The sequence below is a fragment of the Crinia signifera genome, chromosome 12 (genome assembly GCF_055691185.1).
Source record: "Crinia signifera chromosome 12, ASM5569118v1, whole genome shotgun sequence".
Taxonomy (NCBI): Eukaryota; Metazoa; Chordata; class Amphibia; order Anura; family Myobatrachidae; genus Crinia; species Crinia signifera.
This window is the reverse complement of record NC_139228.1, coordinates 51,834,541-51,862,028: the sequence shown is the minus strand read 5'-3', so window position 1 is coordinate 51,862,028 and position 27,488 is coordinate 51,834,541. Positions and strand designations below refer to the sequence as shown.

The window sequence follows — 27,488 nt, the reverse complement described above, 5'->3', positions numbered from 1 at the left end:
CTATAGTTTAATACCTGGGCATTAACTGGTGCCAGACGCCGCAGTATAATGCCTGGGCATTACCCGGTGTCAGATGCCATTGTATAATACAAGGTGCCAGGCTAGGGTGCCATAGTATAATACCTGGGCATTACCCGGTGCAGCACCTTCTACCACACGCAGTAAATGGCTGTGATGCCCATAGGAAGACCCGTGCCTCTGTAAGGGCATGCTGTAACTTGTAGTACCACTAGAGCTGGCGGACCCCTGCTTGAGCCGGTGCATGCGCGGGAGGGGGGAGAGGAGGAAGAGGCGGGAAGATGGCGGCGGCGGCGGAGCTGTGACTGACACACGGGGCGGGGACACCGGGAGACAGCGGAGAGCAGCGGCCGGGACACTGAGGCTCAGGGCCCGGGCTCCTCCTCCTCCCGCCGATTACAGAGGAGACCCCAGGTCTCCGGCCTCGCAGGGAGACTTCCCGCCGTGTTCCGGTCTGACCCGGGGATTTCTGTGAGGAGAGTCCGAGGATCGGGCCTGTGGTCCGGGCTGAGGACGGAAGAAGCAGTTACGGGTGTCAGGAAAGCCCGGGGATCTGGCCTGGCTGGCCGGGGCACCAGTGTGAGGAGAGCTGCCTCCTCCAGCCGTGTGCTGGGGGTCACAAAAGCCCGGAGAGGGGGCTGGGCCGCCAGGAAATCCCGGAGGTCGGGCCCAGTGCACCGGGTAACGGCAATCAGGAAAGCCCGGGGACCGGGCTCTGCACACCGGCTGCCGGGTGTCCGGAGAGGCCGGGGACCGGGGCCTGCTAACCGGCTGCCGGGTGTCAGGAGAGGACGTGGATCGGGGACTGCTCAGCGGCTGCAGGGTGTCAGGAGAGGCCGGGGACCGGGGCCTACTCAGCGGCTGCCGGGTGTCAGGAGAGGCCGGGGACCGGGGCCTGCTCAGCGGCTGCCGGGTGTCAGGAGAGGCCGGGGACCGGGCCTGCCGCAGCAGCAGGCCGCCAGGATGACTGACACCCGGAGACGGGTGAAGGTGTACACGCTGAATGAGGACCGGCAGTGGGACGACCGGGGCACTGGCCATGTGTCCTCCGGCTACGTGGAGAGGCTGAAGGGCATGTCGCTGCTGGTCAGGGCCGAGAGTGACGGTGAGTGAGGCGGCTTCTGCCCCGGGGATCGCCCCATGTGTTTCGCCATTATACAGGGTGTACTGTATATAGTGTGTGTACTGTATATAGGTGTATACTGTGCGTGTAGGTATACCTTTTACAGTGTGTGTAGGTATATACTGTATATAGGTGTATACAGTGTGTGTAGGTATATACTGTATATAGGTGTATACAGTGTGTGTAGGTATATACTGTATATAGGTGTATACAGTGTGTGTAGGTATATACTGTATATAGGGGTATACTGTGTGCGTGCGTACTGTATATAGCGGTATACTGTGTGCGTGCATACTGTATATAGGGGTATACTGTGTGCGTGCGTACTGTATATAGCGGTATACTGTGTGCGTGCGTACTGTATATAGCGATATACTGTGTGCGTGCGTACTGTATATAGCGGTATACTGTGTGCGTGCGTACTGTATATAGCGGTATACTGTGTGTGTGCGCGTGTACTGTATATAGCGGTATACTGTGTGCGCGCGCGTACTGTATATAGCGGTATACTGTGTGCGCGCGCGCGTACTGTATATAGCGGTATACTGTGTGCGCGCGCGCGTACTGTATATAGCGGTATACTGTGTGTGCGCGCGTGCGTACTGTATATAGCGGTATACTGTGTGTGCGCGCGTGCGTACTGTATATAGCGGTATACTGTGTGTGCGCGCGCGCGTACTGTATATAGCGGTATACTGTGTGTGTGCGCGCGCGCGTACTGTATATAGCGGTATACTGTGTGTGCGCGCGCGGGTACTGTATATAGCGGTATACTGTGTGTGTGTGTGCGCGCGCTGTATATAGCGGTATACTATGTCTGTGCGTACTGTATATATAGCGCTATACGGTGTGTGCGTACTGTATATATAGCGGTTTACTGTGTGCGTGTGCGCGTACTGTATATATAGCGGTATACTGTGTGTGCGCGTGTACTGTATACATAGCGGTATACTGTGTTTGTGCGTGCGTACTGTATATAGCGGTATACTGTGTGTGCGCACTGTGTATATATAGCGGTATACTGTGTGTGTGCACGTGCGTACTGTATATATAGCAGTATGCTGTGTATGTATGCGCGCGTACTGTATATAGCAGTATATTGTGTCTTTTCGCGCGTACTGTATATAATGGTATACTGTGTATACTGTGTGTGTGTGCTGTATATAGCAGTATACTGTGTGTGTATTGTATGTACTATATGTGTGGACTGTATACAGGGGTGGACTTGTATGTAGGTATACTGTATATAGGTGTATCATGTGTGTACTATATAAAGGTGTATGTATATGTGTGTGTGTGTGTGTGGGTATACTGTATTTAGGTGTGTGTGTAGGTATACTGTATATAGGTGCATACTGTGTGTGCCAGCATACTGTGTCTGTAGGCATACTGTATGTGTGTCTGTAGGCATACTGTATGTATTTATTACCGGTTATTTATATAGCGCGCACATATTCTGCAGCGCTGTAAAGAGAATATTAGAACACACATCAGTCCCTGCCAGTGTTGGGCCCCATACATCAGCAATTAATTGTGACAAACCTGAGATCTGTAGATGATTGCCACAATTAATTTGATTTTTGGCAATCCCAATCAAAAATTAATAGGGATCGCCAATCGATTGCTTAATCAGATTTTTAAACATGCTTAATAATCTGGTATTATCTGCGGATCTTTTTTATATGTGTGGGCATTCCCAATTAGTCTTCTTCATCTATGTACATTATGAACAGCTGAAATGACAATCAATTGGGCAATTTCCAGATATGAAGATGCAATCTTTAGATGGAAAAATCTGCCGATCACTGAAATAAATCTGTAATGTGTGGGCAAGTCAAATAGATTGTAGAATCCATTTATCTGGCCAAAAAATCCCTGGATCTGAAAATCCATTAATTGTGTGCCTCGGAACACATGCAGGGGTGCCTCAGTTTGGTTGTCCAGAAACGATTCAAATTATTTATGGTCAATGTAATAGGCAAAATCAGTGCTTGTGGCTTCCAGTTTTTAAATATGTGGATAAACAGAAGTGAATTCTGTCCCTCACCACCTAACTGGACCTGAGGATGACAGATAAGCACAACTTATTTAATTTAATATTGTTTTCTGAAATTCTCGGTAGCAAACTTTGCACCTAGGGGTGCCTTGACAAATATTCTGAAAAGCTAGTGTGCCGTGATGCAAAAAAGTTTGGGAACCACTGCATTACACTATATTCCCTACCACAGGTGTACACATACACACACACACACACACACACACGCGCATTCTAGGGTTAATTTTGTTAGGAGCCAATTAACCTACCATTATGGGGGGGGGGACCCACACAAGCATGGGGAGAATATACAAACTCCACACATTTAGGGCCATCGGGGTAATCAAACCCATGACCTCAGTGCTGTGAGGCAATAATGCTAATAATGTATGTGTGTGTAGGTATACTGTGTGTGTCTGCGCGCAGTAGTATACTGTGTGTGTGTGTGTGTGTGTGTGTGTGTGTGTGTGTGTAGAGGTATACTGTATGCGTGTGTGTGTACTGCAGGGCTCAACAATTTTTGTTTTACAATCTAGGAGCCAGGATGAAAGTGTAGGAACCAAACAAACTAAAAATAGGTACACCATACACGCCAAAAATGTACACCGTAATGTTTATTACACATGTCACGCACCGGTTACATCTTATAGCACATACCATAATGCCCATTACACGTTATGCCACACGCCGTAATGCCCATTACATATACCACATTATTATTATATTTTTATTTATAAAGCGCCACAAGTGGTATGCAGCGCCGTACATATAGAACACTACAAGGTATACAGAACTAGACATAACCGCAACACAATGGTACACAATATAGCTGAGATATAGGGAAGTGAGTGAGAAGAGATGCAGGTATAGATTTTAGGTGAGTAAGAGAGCTGTAATTGAAATACAAGAAGAGTGCTGTTCGGACAGAAGGGAAGAGTGCCCTGCTCTCAGGAGCTTACAATCTAGAGGGAGGGGGAGAAAGACAGGTGACATGAGGTGCCAGTAAGGAGACCTGACGCCCATTACACGTTATACCAAATGCCGTAATGCCCATTCCACATTTTACCACACGCCGTAATGCACATTACACGTTATACCACATAAGTCCTTTGCTATGGGTTTCTTGCTTGGTACCAGGGGTTGCATGCTCTACCAGGGGTTACATGCTCGTTGCCACAGGGGATTCCTCCCCCCTGTCCCAGCTCAGTGCTGCACGTTCAGTTTAAAACACATTTTAAACACGTCAAGTGCCTTCTTTTGTTTAAAGATTTTGCTACAGCACAGGGATAAACCCTGTCAATGCTATGGCGGCCATTTTGTTATTGTGGAACGGGGTCTCCGGCCACAATGGTCCGACAGCCAATCTGGACCTACCACTACCTTTCCGGATTGGCTGCCAAACAGCGACCTCCAATTGACTTGCGAGCTGCCTCGAGTTTTGAAATAGCCGCACCACAGACCTGCACTGATAGAGCAGCAGCCTGGTGAGTTGTCCACCGATTTGCCCACCTGCTGCTATTAACTCAAGCCGGGGAGATCTGCTTCCTGCCAAATTTGATTGCAAGGAAGCAGAATCTGGTCACCATGGCAACCTGGTTTTGTCGAGCCCTGGTATACTGTGTGTGTTTGTGTGTGCAGGTACACGGTTAGTGTTCCTGCTAGGCTGTATAATCAGTGCGCTGTGCCCTGCCCAATTTTTAAAGGGCAAAATGCGCCCTACTCTAGCACTGGCCCGCTAAAAGAGCCTGCTGCCTGTCCCCGCCGGTGTGCCCGGGGAAGCCCAATACAGTCATAGATGGCGATGTCCTTTAGTGGCGGCGGCGACCGGGCTAGCCCCCTTTAGTAATGTCGCAGTTCGGGCATGCCCCCTTTCGTGGCGTCGGCTGGCTCGTCCGCCCCCCTTACACTGCCCAGTGCAGCAGCGCCCTGCCCTGCTTAGTTCCTAGAAGGAAAACTATACACTATAGTGTGTGTGTGTGTGTATAGGTATACTGTGTGTTTGTGCAGGTTTAGTGTGTGTGTGTGTGTGTGTGTGTGTGTGTGCGCAGGTATGTATTGTGTGTGTATGTAGGTATACAGTATGTGTGCAGGTATACTGTGTGTGTATACTAGAGTATGTGTTTGTGCAGGTATAGTGTGTGTATGTAGGTATACAGTGTGTGTGTGTGTGTGTGTGTGTGTGTATATAGGTATAGTGTGTGTGTGTGTGTGTGTGTGCAGGTATGTATTGTGTGTGTATGTAGGTACACAGTATGTGTGCAGGTATACTGTGTGTTACTATAGTATGTGTTTGTGCAGGTATAGTGTGTGTGTGTGTGTGTGTGTGTGTGTATGTATGTAGGTATACAGTGTGTGTTCAGATATAGTGTGTGTATATAGGTATAGTGTGTGTGTGTATGTAGGTATACAGTATGTGTGCAGGTATACTGTGTGTGTATACTATAGTATGTGTTTGTGCAGGTATAGTGTGTGTGTGTGTGTGTGTGTGTGTAGGTATACAGTGTGTGTATACTATAGTATGTGTTTGTGCAGGTATAGTGTGTGTGTGTGTTTGTGTGTATGTAGGTATACAGTGTGTGTATACTATAGTATGTGTTAGTGCAGGTATAGAGTGTGTGTGTGTGTGTATATGTAGGTATACAGTGTGTGTATACTATAGTATGTGTTAGTGCAGGTATAGAGTGTGTGTGTGTGTGTGTGTGTGTGTAGGTAGGTATTCTGTCATCGGTGCGCAAAACACTTGAATCCTCCCAATATGAATGTCTTCACCTTTTATTATATATTATGATAATCCATTATTGTAGAACAATGCGTCCTTCCCGGTAAATACAAAAACTAGAATCGTCCCACGCTGCTGATTCTTCTTTGGTGGATCTACACCAAATTGCACTGGCTTCATTTGTTTTTCTATGATGTCAACATCTTCAGTCCCATTGTCCAGTGACTCGTGTCCACTGTAATGGGCGCAGCTTAAAGGCCCAAATGAAAAATTGCATTGATTTTAAATACAGCATATTAAGTGGTGGCTTTAAGTTGAGTTTAATATGAGAACACCCTTTGGAATGGGTGACCCCCGGTGTATAAGGGTGATTGGCCTGTACTTGTACCCATAGGGTCGGCAGCTAATGAGGTTTCAGTGATTATCTCCGCGTCATACAGTCCCTGCTGGATGTAATCAGTTTCTCTGTTCCTTCCAGGATCACTTCTGTTGGAATCAAAAATTAACCCGAATACAGCGTACCAGAAACAGCAGGTAAATGTGCAGCTCTCCAGCTTTAACCCCTTCAACACTATGAATCATTTTTATTCTTTTAATTTCATCATGTCAAATTTTAGTTGTGTCCTGTCCAGAGTTTTTGTACTTGTGGCGATCCCAGAAAATGATCCTGGTCAGTAGGTCTCCTTCGTAAATTATTATTATTATTTTTCCCAGATTATTCGCTGTAGGTGACTTCTCAGGCTGTGGCATAGTTATCTGTATTGAGTACTGATATATTTTCTTGCTGTATTCTCCGCAGGACACTTTGATAGTGTGGTCAGAAGCAGAGAACTATGACCTGGCTCTGAGTTTTCAGGAAAAAGCTGGTTGTGATGAGATCTGGGAGAAGATATGTCAGGTAATGGGTTTGTGTTCTGTGTTTCGGATGTAATGCGAGAATGGGGTGTGTTTTCAATATCCCAGTATTGGCATCTATTACAGCTCAGAAGTCTGTCTGTCTATCTATCTATCAATCTATCTATCTATCTATCGATCTAGTAAGTGTGAGATACCGCACTCAATAGACTCTTTGTTCAACTCGGCGGTGCTCCACTTTTAGAGGCAACTGAGTCCCATATATAACAATACTTTGAAGAAGCAGGGACTCACCATCGGCAACTTTCAAGGGTTGAAGCAAAATTTATTCAGTCATAGCTGTGGTCGACGTTTCGGTCCTCTACAGGGACCTTTGTCAAGACAACAATATCCAAAGGACTGGAGGCACCAGGCAGTGTGACCAGACAGTACCCCTACTGGCCATTTATAGCAAACCTGTGTTAATTAACAAACACTCCCACTTCCTGTTCAAACTGAATACAGGAAGTGGTCTAAAACAACATAAGTGTATATACAACCTAGTATTTTTGTATGTGCATCGCTAGTTATAATGGCGATTAGTAACATATTCAATTTGCAGCAATGTGTGGCAAACACACCAACAGAAAAATGGCAAACTATCCAGTTACGCGAAACCGGAAGTGCAGTGCGTTCCAGAGCCCTGGAACGCACGCAGATACCGGAAGTGAGGCGCACTAGAGGCGCTTCTATTGATGCATAGCTACACCGGAAGTGTCATGCGTTCCAGAGCCCTGGAACGCATGCACCCACCGGAAGGGGTCACAATAACTAAAAGTGCACAGAAGGTGCTCTTATGAGAACATTAAGAAAAAATAGGAGGTGTCATGCGCTCCAGAGCCCTGGACCGCATGCACCAACCAAAGGGGGCTTAGAACAGCGCACAGAGGCGCAGCTAAAGAGGCAAAAACCGTTAGACCGGAAGTGTCATGCGTTCCAGAGTCCTGGAACGCATGCACCCACCGGACCAGACTGTTTAAAAAACATGAAATTAGTATGAGCTGCCAAAAAATAAAAAAAGACTAAGGAAGTTATCTATCTATCTATCTATCTATCTATCTATCTATCTATCTATCTATCTATCTATCTATCTATCTATCTCTAATGAGGTACCATCTATCTACCTACCTACCCAACCCTCTATCTATCCATCTAACAATTGACCATTTATCTATCTATCACAAACCACAATGATTTGTCACATCTCCACTGCACACTCCCATCCCAACAGTTTTCATTGCAGCAATCACAGATCCTGAGCAGCCAGGGGTAGGTATAGCATGTGAGGGAAGGGGGAAAATCATGGGTCAGACATGCTGCGGGGCTTTCTCAGGTAACTGGATCACCTGTACTTATAGGAGGGGTCAGTGCTCCAGCTACCTGCCAGTAACTATTGCAGCAGCTACTTAGTGCATACACAGATCTCTATCGTTCAGATGACGGAGATGTGAGTGAGATCCTGATACTGACACGTTTGTGTAGAGGCATCTGTCAGACCAGCCCCACATGTAAAGCTAAATGATATCCCTTTTATAGCCCGTACTGGTGCCATCCTGTATATACGTGTCGTGTTTCTGCCATATAGATGTTTATAGCAGGGTTCAGATTTATTGGATAACAGCAGACGGGTAGTTACAGTGATAATGCTATACCTCCGGTCGCTAATGTGCCGCCATTTCCTCCAGGTTCAGGGGAAGGACCCATCGGTGGACATCACTCAGGACCTAGTTGATGAGTCGGAAGAGGAGCGATTTGAGGATATGTCATCCCCAGGCTTGGAACTGCCATCCTGTGAACTTGGCCGGCTAGAAGAAATCGCTGAGGTTGTGGCATCCTCTTTACCATCTCCGCTTCGGCGTGAGAAACTGGCCCTAGCCCTGGAGAACGAGGGGTACATCAAAAAACTCCTTGAACTTTTCCATGTGTGCGAAGACTTGGAGAACCTTGAAGGATTACACCACTTGTATGAAATTGTCAAGGGCATCTTCCTCTTAAACCGGACTGCGCTCTTTGAAGTCATGTTTTCAGAAGACTGCATCATGGACATCATTGGCTGCCTGGAGTACGACCCCACGATGTCCACGCAGCGCAAACACAGGGAGTTTCTAACAAAAACTGCCAAGTTCAAAGAGGTGATTCCAATATCGGACCCAGAACTGAAACAGAAAATCCACCAGACGTATAGGGTGCAGTACATACAGGACGTGGTGTTACCCACCCCCTCCGTCTTTGAGGAGAACATGTTGTCTACGCTCCACTCCTTCATATTTTTTAACAAAGTGGAGATAGTTGGGATGTTACAGGTGAGTGCGCTTTATTGGCTTACGTGTTGTGACCGTGTCTCTGTGCAATGTGACTCTTCCTGTATTGTCTTGTATATGGTGCGTGCAGAATGACCCTGCTCCTGATGCTTCAGAGCAGTGTTTTTCAACCACTGTGCCGTGGCACACTAGTGTGCCTTGAGCTGTTCTCAAGTGTGCCCCCAGATCTAGAGATGCCCAAACCAGTTTACAGCCACCACCAGTTCAAATGTTATTTACTGGTCTCTTCTTTTCATGTAAAGGGCCAATGTAATTTATTTGTGTTACCTGTGGGGACCAGTGTGATTGTTTTTTTTTAATATGGTGGCCAAAAGGTTTGTTTTTTTCCTGTGAGGGCCAATGTGTTTTGCCTTGTGGGGATATCATGGGGTGCCTTGGCAATTTTAAAATCTTATTTAGTGTGCCGCAAGGTATCAAGGTTGTAAATCACTGCTTTAGAGTGTCCATAGGGCATATGTATCCAAGCTTGGAAACCAACCAACCAATCATCTGTTACAGGCTATGATGGACAAAGGACAGTTAGGAGCAGATTGGCTGGTATATTATCTCTCTACACTTTGGGCCTGATTCAGGTTGGCTCGCTAGGCAGTTGGAGACATATTTAGCGCACTTCTGTCTGTGTTATTTTTTTTCTTGGGGGTGTATTCAATGCTTTTTGCGAGCTGTGACCATATTCAACTGACCCCTTGCACACGCCATTTCCCCCTCGCTAGGTTTTTGGAGCGAAGGGGGAACTGTGTATGCAGGCGCTAAAACAGCAAGGGTCACTGCTAAATGCAGCGGGCGCTCTACATTAGCCACGAGCCTCGCTGTTTGGGGGAATCTTTGCCGTCCTCTCGGACAGCTAGGATATCCCCGACATGTTGAATAGGGTGAGTGGCCGGTGCGGGGGTTAAACATCGAGGATCACTTGTTTTCGCCGCCATTTAACCCCCTCGCCGGCCACATTGAATACTGCCCATAGTCTCTGTAAAGCGCTGCGGAATATGTGTGCGCTATAGAAATAATTGTTAGTATATTAAAACAAGTTGTGTGCACATTAGACGTCTTGCAAACAATGCAATGTGGACAAAAATTTCCCTTGAATGCCTGGACACACGATGTACTGCACAAACTGTGAAATCTTGCAAAAGATATTGTCAGTGGCCACATCACATAATTACGCTGTAAATAACAATATAGACAGTTTTTCCTGCTTGTTCAAGGATCCGTAGAAGTGATAAATGACCATCAGGAACGTGCAATGTGATGGAGCGCACACACTGGACGATGTAAACGATCGGTCAATCAGAACCCATCATTACCGCCCGCATCATTAGGAATGTCGTCCAATGTGTATGCAGCTTTAGAATATGTTGGGTTGAAATCATTTTATATATTTTGTAAAAACATGCAGTGTTTCACCAATTTTCAATTGTTAAATGGACAAAACATGCCCTAGCTGGAACAGTGTGGTCTGTGCCATCGCCAATTGCTGACCAAAGTATGCCAAGGGTGGGAAAATGTATGGTTTCCAATCACCATGGGTGACGAGCATGGCATCTATTCACAGGAAGGGGAAGGCTTGAGGGAAGCCCAGTGTGCTGGGCTCACCCCAAGAGTGATAGCGACATGACCACGCCCCTCTAGCAAGCCACACCTCCTTCAGCGTGCACATAAGTGCCCAATTTCCCCATGATTGTGCCCTGAATGCCATCCACTCCAGAGTGACCACTAGTAACCTACTCCTGTACTATGCCCATTATTACACCGTATGTGTGTAGTGCCAACAATCCCTGCAGCTCTGTACACATGGCATTTATATTGGCAAACCATAGAAGTGCGTCTATAAGTGTAGGTGGGAGAGCTGGCCTGCTAGTACTATCACTGTAAAGTCTTCAACTACTTGAATTACTGTAAACCAGATATAGATATTTAAATGTTTCCTATTACTGTGCAAATAATGCTTCCTGCAGGATCCCAGGGAAGAGGTTCTTCCCACGATATCTCTGCATCTCACCTCTGCACATACAGGTCTATCAGTTAGCGGTTTACACAGTACTGGAATGTCACCAATACAGGATGTACAGCATGTAAACGGATTCTGAATGCCGTGAGTGGTGTGCAGTACCCTTGTAACCACTAGAGGCACTGTACGGCAGTCTGCTCCTCTAGCGCTCTCTCTGTAATGGGAATATAATATATAATGTATGCCTGTGTTTGCTGCATGGTTCATTACAATGCTGGAAATGACAGGTAACAAGAAGATACAATGACTTGACTATTTGGAATCATTATGTTGCCCCCTATGATTGTTGTAGCAACATCAGGCTTTATAAGGCTTGTGTGTCTAATTGGCTGCTGAAGAAGTGCGCGGTCGCTGCCATATCCCAGGTAGGTTGCAGAGTACTGGCTCTTGCTACAGATGTGTCCTCCTCCTACATCCTTGCTTCAGTCACAGTAAACAGCTTTCTAGTCGCATCTACGCAATTATGAACGCTGGGCATCTTTTTGTGCATTTTCTCTCAGGCTATGTGAATAAGACACACCTTGCTGATTAAAACAATAGGTACTTGTGTACTATCACGGCTCCCATCTCATCCCATCTCATTGCATACCATAAGGCTTAAGATGGTATGCAATGACATGAGATGTGCTGCGATGGGACCCGATCTTATACAATTTAAAATTGTATACCATTGTATATGGCATACGATGAGATGAGATTTTAAATTGTATAAGCACCCTAATGGGTGCTTTCAAGGTCAATTGGCCCCCCTATAAGATTTTTAATTGTATAAGGACCCTAATGGGAGCTTACAATGTTAAATGCACCCCCACGCCACACCCACTATCAACGCCAACCCGAAGCGTGGCGAGCGCAGCGGTACGCGTCCTCCGACCTTTTCATACCCCCACTATCCACGTCGGCGTGGAGTTGATTTTATATAGTGTGGCGAGCGCAGCGAGCCCGAAGTGTGGCGAGCGCAGCGAGCCCGAAGTGTGGCGAGCGGACGCGTAATACATGTAAAGTATTACGCGGGGCTCGCTGCGCTCGCCACACTATATAAAATCAGCTCCACGCCAACATGGATAGTGGGGGTATGAAAAGGTCGGAGGACGCGTACCGCTGCGCTCGCCACGCTTCGGGCTCGCTGCGCTCGCCACACTATATAAAATCAGCTCCACGCCGACATGGATAGTGGGGGTATGAAAAGGTCGGAGGACGCGTAACGCCGCCCCTGGCGGGCTCGCTGCGCTCGCCGCGCTTCGGGTTGGCGTTGATAGTGGGGGTGCATTTAACATTGTAAGCACCCATTGGGGTCCTTATACAATTAAAAATCTTATAGGGGGGCCAATTGACCTTGAAAGCACCCATTAGTGTGCTTATACAATTTAAAATCTCATCTCATCGTATGCCATTGTATGCCATATACAATGGTATACAATTTCAAATTGTATAAGATCCCATAAGATGGAAATCGTGGGAGCCATGATAATACACAAGTACCAAACAATATGCACCTATATTATCTGTATCTGCATACAAAAAGTTACATTGGTGTTTTCCAAGAAATTAGCCACTGACACCGTAACGTAGGATTTAAGATGTGCTGCATGCAGCTACTTTCTTGTCTGGTATCTTGGGCAGTGATGACTCCAATGTGGGACATGGATATGATACTATGGATGTGTCATGTGACATCAGCTCCTGTAACTTGTGAATGAACAGTTGTCATCCAATAAATCAGTCGTCAATATTTACTTGTCTCTATGCATGCAATGACATTAGCTGATTCACCTTTATTTTGTGTCCGGTGTACCCCAGTTATTTCTTACCGTCGTCCTTGTTGCTCTGCTTGTTCTCATTCAGTTCCCCCGGTTCTGTTGTTGGGGTGTTCTTGGGTAAATTGAAAAGTGAGAACTGCAGCGTTTCTAGGTCTCCCAGTGGACATGGCGGCTAGTGTAAGTGTTAGGTATACTTATGGTCAATGCGGCCTTTATTCCCGGATAGAGTACATGCTCACTGAGCCTCATCTGCTGTCTGTCCTGTATTTGATATCCTTGGGCTCCAGCTAGTATAGTTATATTATCAGGAGTACTAATGTAGTGTTCATTTCAGAACCCTGCACCTTTCCAAATCCGTGCAGTCCCTCTTTTCTGCCTGGGGTGTCACTGTCTGCTTCCAGTACAGTTTGGTCTGTATTGTGGTACATACTGCTGTTTACTCCTCAGCTGTCTGGCAGTGCTGCAGATGCCGAGTTCTACGTCACTACGTTCCTCAGTGAATTCCCATAGAGGTCCTAGTTCATGGCTGTAATGAGCATCAGATGGCATAGTTCCGGTCTCTGCCCTTACCTGTGTCTCCTATACCCTTTCTTCCATCTTTATAAGTGGACCGCATTAAACAATGAACCAACATATCATTATAAAGACCTCGGAGTCTTACCAGAGTGCAGCCCAGTACACCTGTGTCAGCATTATCCTTGCATTTTATCTAGTGCTGACTAAAAGTGTAAACTCTTGAAAGCACTGTGCACAGCACATGGGGACTTATGGCCTGCTAAATTATAATGGTATTACATATCTGTATATGATGTTCATTGTATGTCATTCTCTCGCCCGCTTTAGGAAGATGAAAAGTTTCTAACAGAATTATTTGCGCACCTCACAGATGAAGCGACAGATGATGGGAAGAGGCAGGAGCTGGTACGTGGGAGACTCCCAGACTCCATACCGCATGATTACAATGACTTTTTGCAGTATCTAATCTCTGTTTTTTGCATTTCAGGTGAATTTTTTGAAAGAATTCTGTGCTTTCTCCCAAACATTACAACCTCAAAACAGAGATGCATTCTTCAAGACGCTGTCCAATATGGGCATTCTGCCCGCCCTGGAAGTCATTCTTGTAAGTAACTTCCTGTTGTTAAGGTAATTTTAGGTTATACTGACTAGCGTGGTCAATCCCGGGATTGGGATCGGCGGGATCCCGGGATTTGGCCCCCAAAACGCTGGGACTTCAGGAGTAGACTACGCATGCCGGGCGGTGTCTGAGCGGGTGCTCAGATGCTGACTGGCTTTTCCCGTCCCCGGCAGTGTGACAAGGTCAGTGGTCATGCTGTGCAGGCCGAACAGCCCATCTCGTCCTAGGCGCGCTGCCCTCCTGTCTTCTGATCTCTGGCCCCTCCCACCAGTGTCAGTGATGCACAGAAGCATGTGAGGGGGGAATTAATAGACACAGTGGTGGGGGAAAGAGAAAAAGGTGGGAGGCGGGGAGAGGTTTGGAGACTGTGTCAGGTTGGTGGACAGCGGGACCACGCCAAGCAGTATTAGCATCATACATAGGTTAGCAGTATGAGCAGGTTTGTGCTCCAGAGACGGCCATCGTCCCTCACTTATACATTGTCTTTGTGCTTCCCTCAGGGTATGGACGACACGCAGGTCCGCAGTGCAGCCACTGATATATTTTCCTATTTGGTTGAGTACAACCCATCCATGGTCCGGGAATTTGTGATGCAGGAGTCTCAGCAGAACGATGATGTGAGTGTCTCTTCACCTTCATCCAGGAGGGGGGCAAAGACTTAATTATACGCCAGGATCCAGCCATAGGTAGCATGACGATTCATGGTGACAAACAGAAGACACCCAGGATCTCACCACCCTAATAACCCCTGTCTGTCATTTCCATGTCCCTGGGGGTTTAGAAGGGAAATGTGATATTACTGACGCTAATACTGTTTTTCCTCTCCTCGTTAGGACATCTTGCTGATTAATCTCATAATTGAGCACATGATTTGTGACACAGACCCCGAGCTGGGAGGCGCTGTGCAGCTCACTGGCCTGTTGCGGACCTTAGTGGATCCAGATAACATGCTTGCGACAACCAGTGTAAGAAGACGCTGCATCCAAGTGATGTGATTCCATGTGTTGCTCTATTTCTCTTCTTTCTTGCTGTCTGTCAGTGTACTGTCCTTTACCTGCCATGTTTCCTTCTGCCTTCCCACCTCTCTGATGTGCTGTACATGCCATAACCATGCAGTACATGTTACTGTGCTGTACATGTTACTGTGCGTGCCAGCCGGATCCCTAGTTCTTCTAGTTCTCCCTGTACACTCTGTGCACCCATGTCTATCTGCCTCTGCACTGTGCACCCATTGCTTCCTCTGCCCGACCCCTGCCGCCACCGCCCAGCTGCTGCTCCTGTCCTGTGCATTAATCTGCTCTGTATTGTGGCCTTTTGTTCTATGTACAGTAACCTGCTCTGTCCTGTGCCCACCTATCTTGTCCAGTTCCCTCCCTGTCCTATGTACAGTAACCTGCTCTGTCCTGTGCCCACCTATCTTGTCCAGTCCCCCCCCCCCCTGTCCTATGTACAGTAACCTGCTCTTTCCTGTGCCCACCTATCTTGTCCAGTTCCCCCCCTGTCCTATGTACAGTAACCTGCTCTTTCCTGTGCCCACCTATCTTGTCCAGTTCCCCCTCCTGTCCTATGTACAGTAACCTGCTCTTTCCTGTGCCCACCTATCTTGTCCAGTTCCCCCCCTTGTCCTATGTACAGTAACCTGCTCTTTCCTGTGCCCACCTATCTTGTCCAGTTCCCCCCCTTGTCCTATGTACAGTAACCTGCTCTTTCCTGTGCCCACCTATCTTGTCCAGTTCCCCCCCCCTGTCCTATGTACAGTAACCTGCTCTTTCCTGTGCCCACCTATCTTGTCCAGTTCCCCCCCCTGTCCTATGTACAGTAACCTGCTCTGTCCTGTGCCCACCTATCTTGTCCAGTCCCCCCCCCTGTCCTATGTACAGTAACCTGCTCTTTCCTGTGCCCGCCTATCATTTCCAGTTCCCCCTTGTCCTATGTACAGTAACCTGCTCTGTTCTTTTTTTTCCCCTGCCCTGTCCTGTGTCCCCCTGTTTTATGTACAGCAATCTGCTCTGTCCTGTGCCTTGCCCTCTGTCCTGTGCCCTGCGCCCCCTGTCCTTTGTACAGTAATCTGCTCTGTCCTATGCCCTCCTGCCCTGTACTGTGCCCAATTGTCCTAGTAGAGTAATCTAATCTGTACTGTGCTGCCCTTAACTGTCCTGTGTACAGTATCCTGCTCTGTCTTGTTCCCCCTGTCATGCACTGTGCCCCCCTGTTGTACACTATGCGCAGTAACCTGCTCTGTAGCATTTCTGTCCACGTATCCTCCCCATGCTTTCCTACGTGCATGGTGAGCCCAGTGCAGCTGCTGTTGATGTTTTCTGACCACCATTAATGAGCAGATTTACATTTATCAGGAACTAAAACCTTTTCATTTGTTTTCTTAGAAAACAGAGAAGACGGAATTCTTAGGTTTCTTCTACAAACATTGCATGCACGTCCTTACCGCCCCCTTACTGGCCAACACGACAGAGGAGCGGCCCAGCAAAGGTCAGCCAATCCTGCTCTCATATTGGGGTATGTCTTGTCCTATAACATGTCACTATAAGGAAGGATGCTTGTGGCGGTTCTAGGCATGACCCAGGGTTACCCAGCTAAGCTCCACTGGCCTACTCGGGAGGGGGTGGGATGAGAGAGCTGGTATCTAGTGTCACTGACCGGATACAGTTGTCACTTTATGTAGTGTTACAGAAGTGTTCTCAGCGCTCGCTCACTGCTGTCCTATGCAAGCTCAGGCAGCGTCACAAGACAGGTCATCTTAGCAGCGGATCAGTGCTGCATAGTCACATAAATCATTGTGTGTACAGTAATACAGGCTAAGGATGGGCTTTATTAAAAATCATGTAGTATATTTGTGTGGTCAGTTGTAGCCCCATACTAGTACTCAGAAGCGCTGAATCCAGATGAGTGTGTGACATTTGTCTCGTTCCCCCTCAGATGATTTCCAGACGGCCCAGCTGTTGGCCCTGATCCTGGAGCTGCTGACGTTTTGTGTTGAGCATCATACCTATCACATAAAGAATTACATCATCAACAAGGACATACTGCGGAGGGCGCTCGTGCTGATGTCATCTGTGCACTCCTTCCTGGCCCTGTGTGAGTTCCTGAGATGCCGCAGTATCATTGTGCGCCCCCTAAACACAGTGCATGCAGTCATTCCCTGGGCCCACCCGTGCTCTACCCCCCTGGCCAGCCACATGACCACTATCTACCTTTTACTTGCTGTTATGCAGGACGACTTTCCCTAAACAGCCAGAGCTCATGCTTACCACTACACCCCTTCTCCACCAAACCTTTAACCCAACTTATTTCCAGAGCATACAGATAGTGGTAGATGCTCTATTATCATGTAGTGTTCAAGATTGGTTACTAATACCACTCAGTGTGCTGGGGGAACCAATGTCTTATTTCCAGAGCAACCTGGGTCTAGGTTAAGTGTGAAACTGAAATTACCCAGGTTACCCTGGTAACTAGCTGTGAACTGCGCGGATCATCTGACCCTGGTCACCTTAAAAATATGCAAAGAGCCAGATCGCCAATGCTTGGAGTTGCTGCCATCTCCAGGCACTGACAGAACAAGCAGACTGCACAGGGGTGCAGTCTGATAGGGGTCTAGCTGCCCATATGTCAGGTCCCAGTCTGCTGTGTGAATGTGGGTCTGACCAGGCTGTACCGTGTTCCAAATCCTGGTTCAGACCTGGCAAGTAGGTGTAAAAGGAGTATCGCTGTACAACCTTTGGGGGATATGTATCAAGCCTGTACAAAAGTGGAGAATTTGCCCATAGCAACAAGTCAGCTTGTAGCTAGCATTTGTTAAGTACATTCTATAAATAATAGCTGGTTGCTATGGGAAACTTCGCCATGTGTCCAATTCTCTTTAGAGGGCTTGATACTGGGCCCTCTGTAGAGCTGCAACTGTACCAGACTTCTCCTCTTATAGCGACATCCATGTGCAGTATAATCACAGCGTGGGGCAGTAATAATACTGGGTATAAAATAATCATTGCTGTGTACCAGAACCTGATCCATGTGCAGTATAATCACAGTATGGTGCAGTAATAATACTGGGTATACAATAATCATTGCTGTGTACCAGAACCTGATCCATGTGCAGTATAATCACAGCGTGGGGCAGTAATAATACTGGGCATACAGTAATCATTGCTGTGTACCAGAACCTGGTCCATGCACAGTATAATCACAGTATGGTGCAGTAATAATACTGGGTATACAGTAATCATTGCTGTGTACCAGAACCTGGTCCATGTGCAGTATAATCACAGCGTGGTGCAGTAATAATACTGGGTATACAATAATCATTGCTGTGTACCAGAACCTGATCCATGTGCAGTATAATCACAGCGTGGGGCAGTAATAATACTGGGCATACAGTAATCATTGCTGTGTACCAGAACCTGGTCCATGTGCAGTATAATCACAGCGTGGGGCAGTAATAATACTGGGTATACAGTAATCATTGCTGTGTACCAGAACCTGGTCCATGTGCAGTATAATCACAGCGTGGTGCAGTAATAATACTGGGTATACACTAATCATTGCTGTGTACCAGAACCTGGTCCATGTGCAGTATAATCACAGCGTGGTGCAGTAATAATACTGGTCATACAATAATCATTGCTGTGTACCAGAACCTGATCCATGTGCACTGTAATCACAGTGTGGTGCAGTAATAATACTGGGTATACAATAATCATTGCTGTGTACCAGAACCTGGTCCATGTGCAGTATAATCACAGCATGGTGCAGTAATAATACTGGGTATACAATAATCATTGCTGTGTACCAGAACCTGGTCCATGTGCAGTATAATCACAGTGTGGTGCAGTAATAATACTGGGTATACAATAATCATTGCTGTGTACCAGAACCTGGTCCATGTGCAGTATAATCACAGCGTGGTGCAGTAATAATACTGGGCATACAGTAATCATTGCTGTGTACCAGAACCTGGTCCATGTGCAGTATAATCACAGCGTGGTGCAGTAATAATACTGGGTATACAATAATCATTGCTGTGTACCAGAACCTGGTCCATGTGCAGTATAATCACAGTATGGTGCAGTAATAATACTGGGTATACAGTAATCATTGCTGTGTACCAGAACCTGGTCCATGTGCAGTATAATCACAGCGTGGTGCAGTAATAATACTGGGTATACAATAATCATTGCTGTGTACCAGAACCTGATCCATGTGCAGTATAATCACAGTGTGGTGCAGTAATAATACTGGGTATACAATAATCATTGCTGTGTACCAGAACCTGATCCATGTGCAGTATAATCACAGCGTGGTGCAGTAATAATACTGGGTATACAATAATCATTGCTGTGTACCAGAACCTGATCCATGTGCACTGTAATCACAGTGTGGTGCAGTAATAATACTGGGTATACAATAATCATTGCTGTGTACCAGAACCTGGTCCATGTGCAGTATAATCACAGCGTGGTGCAGTAATAATACTGGGTATACAGTAATCATTGCTGTGTACCAGAACCTGGTCCATGTGCAGTATAATCACAGCGTGGTGCAGTAATAATACTGGGTATACAGTAATCATTGCTGTGTACCAGAACCTGATCCATGTGCAGTATAATCACAGTGTGGTGCAGTAATAATACTGGGTATACAATAATCATTGCTGTGTACCAGAACCTGATCCATGTGCACTGTAATCACAGCGTGGTGCAGTAATAATACTGGGCATACAGTAATCATTGCTGTGTACCAGAACCTGGTCCATGTGCAGTATAATCACAGCGTGGTGCAGTAATAATACTGGGTATACAGTAATCATTGCTGTGTACCAGAACCTGATCCATGTGCAGTATAATCACAGCGTGGTGCAGTAATAATACTGGGTATACAATAATCATTGCTGTGTACCAGAACCTGGTCCATGTGCAGTATAATCACAGCGTGGTGCAGTAATAATACTGGGTATACAGTAATCATTGCTGTGTACCAGAACCTGGTCCATGTGCAGTATAATCACAGCGTGGTGCAGCAATAATACTGGGTATACACTAATCATTGCAGTGTACCAGAACCTGGTAGCTGTTGGTCTCTGGCCATGATGCAGTGGTATAGCAGTGCTGTGACTGCACAGCTCAGCAATCAGTATTACAGTTGTGTCACTGCTAGTGTAACATTGTATAACGCCCTTCATGTTCCTCTCTTGCTGTGACAGGTGCACTGCGGTTCATGCGGAAGATAGTCGGCCTGAAGGATGAATTCTACAACAGATACATTGTGAAAAGCTTCCTCTTTGAGCCCGTGGTTAAATCCTTTCTCAACAATGGCTCCCGGTATAACCTACTGAACTCCGCAATCATTGAGATCTTCGAACACGTCAGAGTGGTGCGTGATCCATGTTACATGTATACCTTTATGCTTCTGTGAATGATTTTGGCTCAAAATATATATATATTTTCTATCACAAACAGAAATCTGTCTCTTGCATCCACTGTGTTGTCTTGTGGCACATGTAGGGGTTTACACCGATAAATACGGACACGCAGTAGGCCCATGCCCAGGCATTTATAACATTACAGGCTCACACTTAGCAGCGTCTTCGTATCTTCTAGCAGAGCTCTTTCTATCCGTTACCATGGGGCAGGCTGTGCTGTGCACTCTGCAGACCAGCTGGAAGCAGCAGCCAGGGGAGTGGGAGACGACAGCTCTGATTTTTGGGAACATTAGGGAAAATAAAAGTTGTGTGGTCTAAGTTGCAGGAGGGCTTGTATAAAGCAGTCATTGGCCCATTAGCTATAGCTGATAACAATAGGTACTGTCTCGGTAAATGATTTTAGAGGAACTGCTCTCAGATTGGTCAGTTAAAGGGACAGTAAAGTAAAGCACAGTCTGCTCACGTGTGCTCATCACAGGGGAAACAATGGAACTGTACTGATGGCTTAATACTGCAATCACACTTACTAGCACTATTGAGGTTAGGTTAAAGAATAAGGACATCTGAGACTATAATTGCTCTAATTTTTACATGAAGGAAAAATGAATTGTTCGCAAAGCCCCTCTGCTCCGTTACTCTAAGTTATTGCCCCTCCATTGTGTATTGTTTTCCTGCTGTGTCCACCACTTAGCCCAATACTTGTCTCTTACAGGAGGATATAAAATCATTAACTGCTCACATCATTGAGAATTACTGGAAAGCGCTGGAGGATGTGGATTATGTACAGACCTTCAAGGGACTTAAACTGCGATATGATCAGCAGCGCGAAAGACAAGACAACCCCAAGCTAGACAGGTGCCCATGTGCTGTGTAGTGGTATCACCCTCTGTATACCGCACACCCTTTGTGCTGTGTAGTGGTATCACCCAGTTGTAGGCAGAATGCAGCCAATGTAACTACTCGTACGCCCATCCGCTGGTGTATTCCCTGATCACTTCCTGCGGGGATCCTGTTCCTAGGAGGAACACCCTCGGTATACTGTGCACCCCATTTGCTGTGTAGTGGTATCGCCCTCTGTATACCGCGCACCCTTTGTGCTGTGTAGTGGTATCACCCAGTTGTAGGCAGAATGCAGCCAATGTAACTACTCGTACGCCCATCCGCTGGTGTATTCCCTGATCACTTCCTGCAGGGATCCTGTTCCTAGGAGGAACACCCTCGGTATACTGTGCACCCCATTTGCTGTGTAGTGGTATCACTCTCTGTATACTTTGCACCCTTTGTGCTGTGTAGTGGTATCACCCTGCTGTAGGTACAATGCAGTCAATGCAACTACTCGTACAACCAGCCGCTGGTGTATTCCCTGATTACTTCCTGCAGGGATCCTGTCCCTAGGAGGAACACACAGCTTCACTGTATACCGCGCACCTCTTGTGCTAGACTCTGGTATACACCTACAGTGTCTGCTCCTATATTGCTACCATTGTACATGTAACACTGTGATTGTAGTGTGCTGCTGTCACTAAGGGGGGATAAGGTTCTGCAAATCCTCCATCTGTCAGAGACTTGGTGGCACGGTGGCTACTTTTGTCCATTTAACACCCCCACCCATCCAGCCCCTATCATGCCCTATGGCTGTTCTCTCTTTTCCTTCACCCACCATGTCATATCTGATAAGCGGGGCACCAAAGCTTAGCCTGGGGACAAGAGATTTTTAGGGATTCGGACCTGGAGAATATGTTGTGATTTGCTAATAAGCAGTAAGGGGGTAGAATAGGCAACACCAGCTACACGTGCTGGATGGTGACTAGTCACAGATGCCGGCAATTTGCTGTTAAAGGAAAGAGCAAACACATTGGGTTCCTTCACGTTTGGAAGACTTGGGCAGAGCATAGGTCAAATTGGAAGGAGAGGTTCCAGATTGCAGACCCTTAATGCTCTCTGAAGATACTGACTGCTTCTTAGCTATGGAATAGCGCTGAACACAATCTGGAGCCATCTCTGTTAAATCCCGCCTCACCAACAGTGGAGAGGTGGTGCGCATCTTTGGGAGGGCTTGCCGTCCATTAAATCCAGCCTGATTCATGTTAGTAAGTAAAGGGGAAAAATGCGAATAACTTTGTTTCTGGAACAAACAATGTTGCAAGGGGGACAAATATATTTGTTTTCTGTGCAGGGTAAATACTGGTAGCTTTTGCATGTAGCCCACAAATATTAGACAGATTTTTTTCTTACATTCAGATTTTAGCTTGAAGACCCCACAAGCCAAAGCTAACCTTCTCTGTACATGTTACATATGCCCCCCCCCCTTGCAGTGCAGCATGGTTTGGCTCCTTTGCTTGCAAACTTGAACCTGTCTCCATATCTCATTTTTATGTAGAGAGAGATCTGTTCGCTAGATTTCCGTAGAACGTCAGATCTTCCTGTATTGTCCTGTGTCTCAATGATAACCAGCCTTCTGTGGGAAGGGCCTATTCCTGAGGATGTAGTGTTTCGTTCCTCTCCGTTATGTCATGTTGGGCTTGGCAGGCAACGGTATGTGGAGGGGAAGGTGTTTCATACCTTATCCAGAAAGATGCACCCGTGTTTGGGGGAGAATACCAAAATCCCAACCAAGAATTCAACAACCTGTAGCTGTACGATACATGTGTACTATTTATTCCATCCATTCCTGAATTGTCTGTATATGCAGCTGCCACCTGCATTCCTCACGTTCCTTCCCTCCCATTAGCCCATCATGTAGAATATTGTCACTGACCTGTTGCTGATGGGATAAATCCTCTCTCCGCAGCATGCGTTCCATCCTCCGCAATCACCGCTACAGGAGAGACGCCCGCTCCATAGAGGATGAGGAGGAAATGTGGTTTAACACAGACGAAGACGACATTGAGGACGGAGATCCCATGGTTCTTCCGTCTGACAAAATAAAGGGCAGCGATGATCTGATGGATCCAATCAGCAAGTTCATGGAGCGAAAGAAATGTAAGTATCTGCCAAAGTCCAGAACCTCAGCCATTTTCATATATCTATTTTAGAACTCCTGCTCCCCGGAATGTAATATCCTGAATAGCAGCTCATACATAAATACAGCAGTGTCTGTCTTACTTTATTTACCTTGTTCCCTGTTGCACAACTTACAGATACTTGGTTTAGAGCTACGTGTCATCAGGAACCGCTGTAGAAATAATCCTCAATTACATGTATTACTGTGTATGCCAGCCCCTGGTATTTTTAGCGGTAGAATAAATTGTCTGGTTCAGAGTCACAAGTGCCGCTACATCCAGCAATACAAACTCAATGCAACAATCCGCCTGTACCCATGGGATCGCACTGCCCCGTAGCCATTCACTTACGGGAATAGCCAGCACTAAATGCAGTGTACAGGAGAGCCGGCCTTGTTAGGATGCTACCCATGTGTCCAGCTGTCCTCCTCTGAGGTCCTGCTGCAGGGATAGGCTCTGTGCATTGGTTATTACTGCGCTTGTGGCTGGTATCCATGTCTCTGCATTCCCACCATCGTGTACAGGAGAGCCGGCTTTGTTAGGAAGATACCCATGTGTCCGGTTGTCCTCTGCTGAGATCCTGCTGCAGGGATAGGCTCTGTGCATGGGTTATTACTGTGCTAGTAGCCGGTATCCATGTCTCTATGCCCACCATCATGTACAGGAGAGCCGACTTTGTTAGGAAGCTACCCATGTGTCTGGTTGTACTCCGCTGAGGTCCTGCTGCAGGGATGCGCTCTGTGCATGGATTATTACTGTGCTAGTAGCCCGTATCCATGTCTCTTTGCCCACCATCATGTACAGGAGAGCCGGCCTTGTTAGGATGCTACCCATGTGTCCAGCTGTCCTCCTCTGAGGTCCTGCTGCAGGGATAGGCTCTGTGCATTGGTTATTACTGCGCTTGTGGCTGGTATCCATGTCTCTGCATTCCCACCATCGTGTACAGGAGAGACGGCTTTGTTAGGAAGATACCCATGTGTCCGGTTGTCCTCTGCTGAGATCCTGCTGCAGGGATAGGCTCTGTGCATGGGTTATTACTGTGCTAGTAGCCGGTATCCATGTCTCTATGCCCACCATCATGTACAGGAGAGCCGGCTTTGTTAGGAAGCTACCCATGTGTCTGGTTGTACTCCGCTGAGGTCCTGCTGCAGGGATGCGCTCTGTGCATGGATTATTACTGTGCTAGTAGCCGGTATCCATGTCTCTATGCCCACCATCATGTACAGGAGAGCCGGCTTTGTTAGGAAGCTACCCATGTGTCTGGTTGTACTCCGCTGAGGTCCTGCTGCAGGGATACGCTCTGTGCATGGATTATTACTGTGCTAGTAGCCGGTATCCATGTCTCGATTCCCACCATCGTGTTCAGGAGAGCCGGCCTTGTTGGGAAGCTACCCATGTGTCCGGTTGTCCTTCGCTGAGGTCCTGCTGCAGGGATAGGCTCTGTGCATGGGTTATTACTGCGCATGTGGCCGGTATTCATGTCTCTGTATTCCCACCATCATGTACAGGAGAGCCGGCCTTGTTAGGAAGCTACCCATGTGTAAGGGTTATTACTGCGCATGTAGCTGGTATTCATGTGTAATCTACATGTAGCGGTGCCATCCTTGTCACCTATTGCTGAGGGTTTCATAATACACGTAATGAGTGACAACATCACTGACCTCTTGTGCCCATGTTTTCCAGTGAAGGAGACTGAGGAGAAGGAGGTTCTGTTGAAAACAAATCTCACCGCCCGGCAGAGCTCCAGTTTTAAGCTTTCCTTCTCTGGTGTGACAAAGACAAACCTCACCAGCCAATCCACAGCAAGCAGCTTACCGTTGTCGCCTGGTTCCCCCGGATCCCCTGGTTCCCCTGAATCCCCCGGATCAGTTTCTAAAAGCACACCCCCGATGGCAGCTATTACTACAAAGGTGATTACTCCAGCTAGCTGGGAGAGAGATGGTAACCAGCTGTATATAGAGAGAGGCCACAAGGACCCTGGGAAAACGAACAGAGGTGTCACCCATAGCAACCAATTAGATTCTCTCATTTCTCTTTTGCATCCTACAAAAAGATAGTATCGGATTGGTTGCTATAAGCAACATCACCTCTTTATTTCGTAGAACTTTTAGTACATTTACCTCCAAGTCTTGACCTTACTGTTCAGTGGAAGGCATCTCCTTATTTCTGGGTTCCTTCTGTCTTTTGCACCCAGGGAAGGTCATATTGATCTGATTTAGGGGCTGATTCAGCACTTAAAGCAGATGAAGCCTCCGGGTACACAGGATCCATTCTGTGCAGGTGTTAGGAAAGGATGAAATGTTTTAGGCTGAATAAGTGAATGCAATGGTAAATGAGGGCAGATCCTATGTATGTAGCATGATGGATTTCCGTGTGTGTACCAATGCCACTACTACTACTATTACTTTCCCTGTGCTTAAAGGACATTGGGGGTAATCGGTAATGATCAGAGGAGAAGGGGAGAATTCGGCCCTGTTACGATGGTGTGCATATTTACGCATGTGCAGACCCGGGAGCGAACGGCTTCGGTGAGAGGAGGGAGGACAGTTGGCGTGTACGGGGCAGCAGCAGGGGGGACGCCCAACATTTTATGGGCATCCCCCATATGTCTGGAGTCCGATGGAGATAAAAGTCAATTTAGACTGACTATTATTACTGAAGGGGAGGGAAATCCTTCCATGGTTGTGACCATGAAATGATTTCTCTCCCCTTCGGCGGCATGCCCTCGAATGGTACCAAGGGGAGAGAAATCCCTCTCGGCCAACAATACCCATTATGTCATGAGGAATTAGAGTAATACGAAAGTCTTGGATGACACGGGCTCCTCTTTCAGACGGTCTGAAAGACTGCTAGACATGGAGGAGCCCCGCTTATCCACCATAGGAAAGAAGTCCGATGCGCAGAAGGAATGTGCCTGGGTGCGGTTGGGGGGACTTTAATCCCAATGCCTAGAAAGATGGGGTACTCTGTCTTGTTGGGGGGGGTTGTCTTCTCTTTCAACTGATGTTCCCCCTTAGTTAGTACCTGTATGAGGACTACCACACAATAACCGGGGGGAAAGTATTTAATTGCGCATGGTAAAAATTGTGTTTATCAAAACAAGAGGTACACTTTGAATTGTGCATTGGAATGAGATGAGCACAGACATACAGAATGTCTTGAGCACAGGGGTGAAAGCGAGCGCAGGCGGTATTTGTTGTCCTGCTGAGCTTGGGATTGTGCTTGTGGATGATATTTATTATTTGATTTTCAGGGAGGCCTGGTTGGACTGGTGGATTATCCAGATGATGACGAGGAGGAGGACGAGGAAGAAGAAGAGGAGAAGGAAGAGACTTTGCCAGCCTCTAAGAAAGCAAGGCTTGGCTCTTAATACCAGCATCTGTTTGGGTAACTCCCATGTAACTAGTGATCTCCCACAGCAACAGAACACTCACCACAGCTGCACACACAGCGCTGTGAGCAACTCCGACACAATCCAACATGTAGATACCTGCTCGTAAGTGCCAATTCCCAGGAGCACCAGGAGAGGGACGACGGCAATTGTCAGACAGGACTACAGATGCCTCGTACCTCCCACAGACCACACATTGCCCTTTTCTCAGGGAAGGAAAATATACGTCAAATAAAAAGCCAACAGGGCAGGAGTTTCTTGTGTAACTCTGGATTGGCTGGTCAGATGCTCCTTAGCTCAAAGCGAGAGGAGGACGGAGTCGGCGAAACGCGCCGTTTAGGAGAGGAGAGCCTGCAGCTACACGATGGATGCCAGCACTTCTGTTTGGGCAGAATGTTTCTGCCTATTATAGGATTCCCACATCCTGAACATTTCTCTCATTACATTTGCCACAACAGGTTTTAAATCCCGCGGTGGGGTGAGCCGATTATAACCTTTTTCCTCCATTATTTTCTTTTTCTTCAATTTTGTTTTTTCAACTCCATCCCCCCCCCCCCCTCCCCCCATATGCCCTTAAACTGCAGCTTTCTTTTGGAGGTGTAGGGGAAGAAAATCTCCACCCCATCTTGATTAAAATTTGATTGCAATTCTA

The 27,488-nt window shown here is 47.0% G+C and overlaps 1 protein-coding gene across 2 annotated transcripts; it reads left to right on the top strand.

Annotated features, from left to right (window-relative positions):
- The first annotated feature begins 218 nt into the window (after positions 1-218).
- Positions 219-27,488, top strand: PPP4R3A (protein phosphatase 4 regulatory subunit 3A). 2 transcript variants are annotated; one of them, XM_083167075.1, is made up of 15 exons: positions 219-1,123; positions 6,374-6,429; positions 6,695-6,793; positions 8,475-9,092; positions 13,722-13,799; positions 13,882-13,998; positions 14,514-14,630; positions 14,847-14,978; positions 16,398-16,527; positions 16,948-17,106; positions 20,225-20,394; positions 21,156-21,298; positions 23,235-23,425; positions 25,129-25,355; positions 26,699-27,488. In XM_083167075.1, the coding sequence occupies exons 1-15, from the start codon at positions 982-984 to the stop codon at positions 26,813-26,815; spliced, it is 2,496 nt and encodes an 831-aa protein (XP_083023201.1). In that variant the 5' UTR covers positions 219-981; the 3' UTR covers positions 26,816-27,488. The 2 variants fall into 2 exon arrangements, with proteins under 2 accessions (XP_083023201.1, XP_083023200.1); XM_083167074.1 differs by having other exon boundaries at positions 339-1,123; positions 16,398-16,500.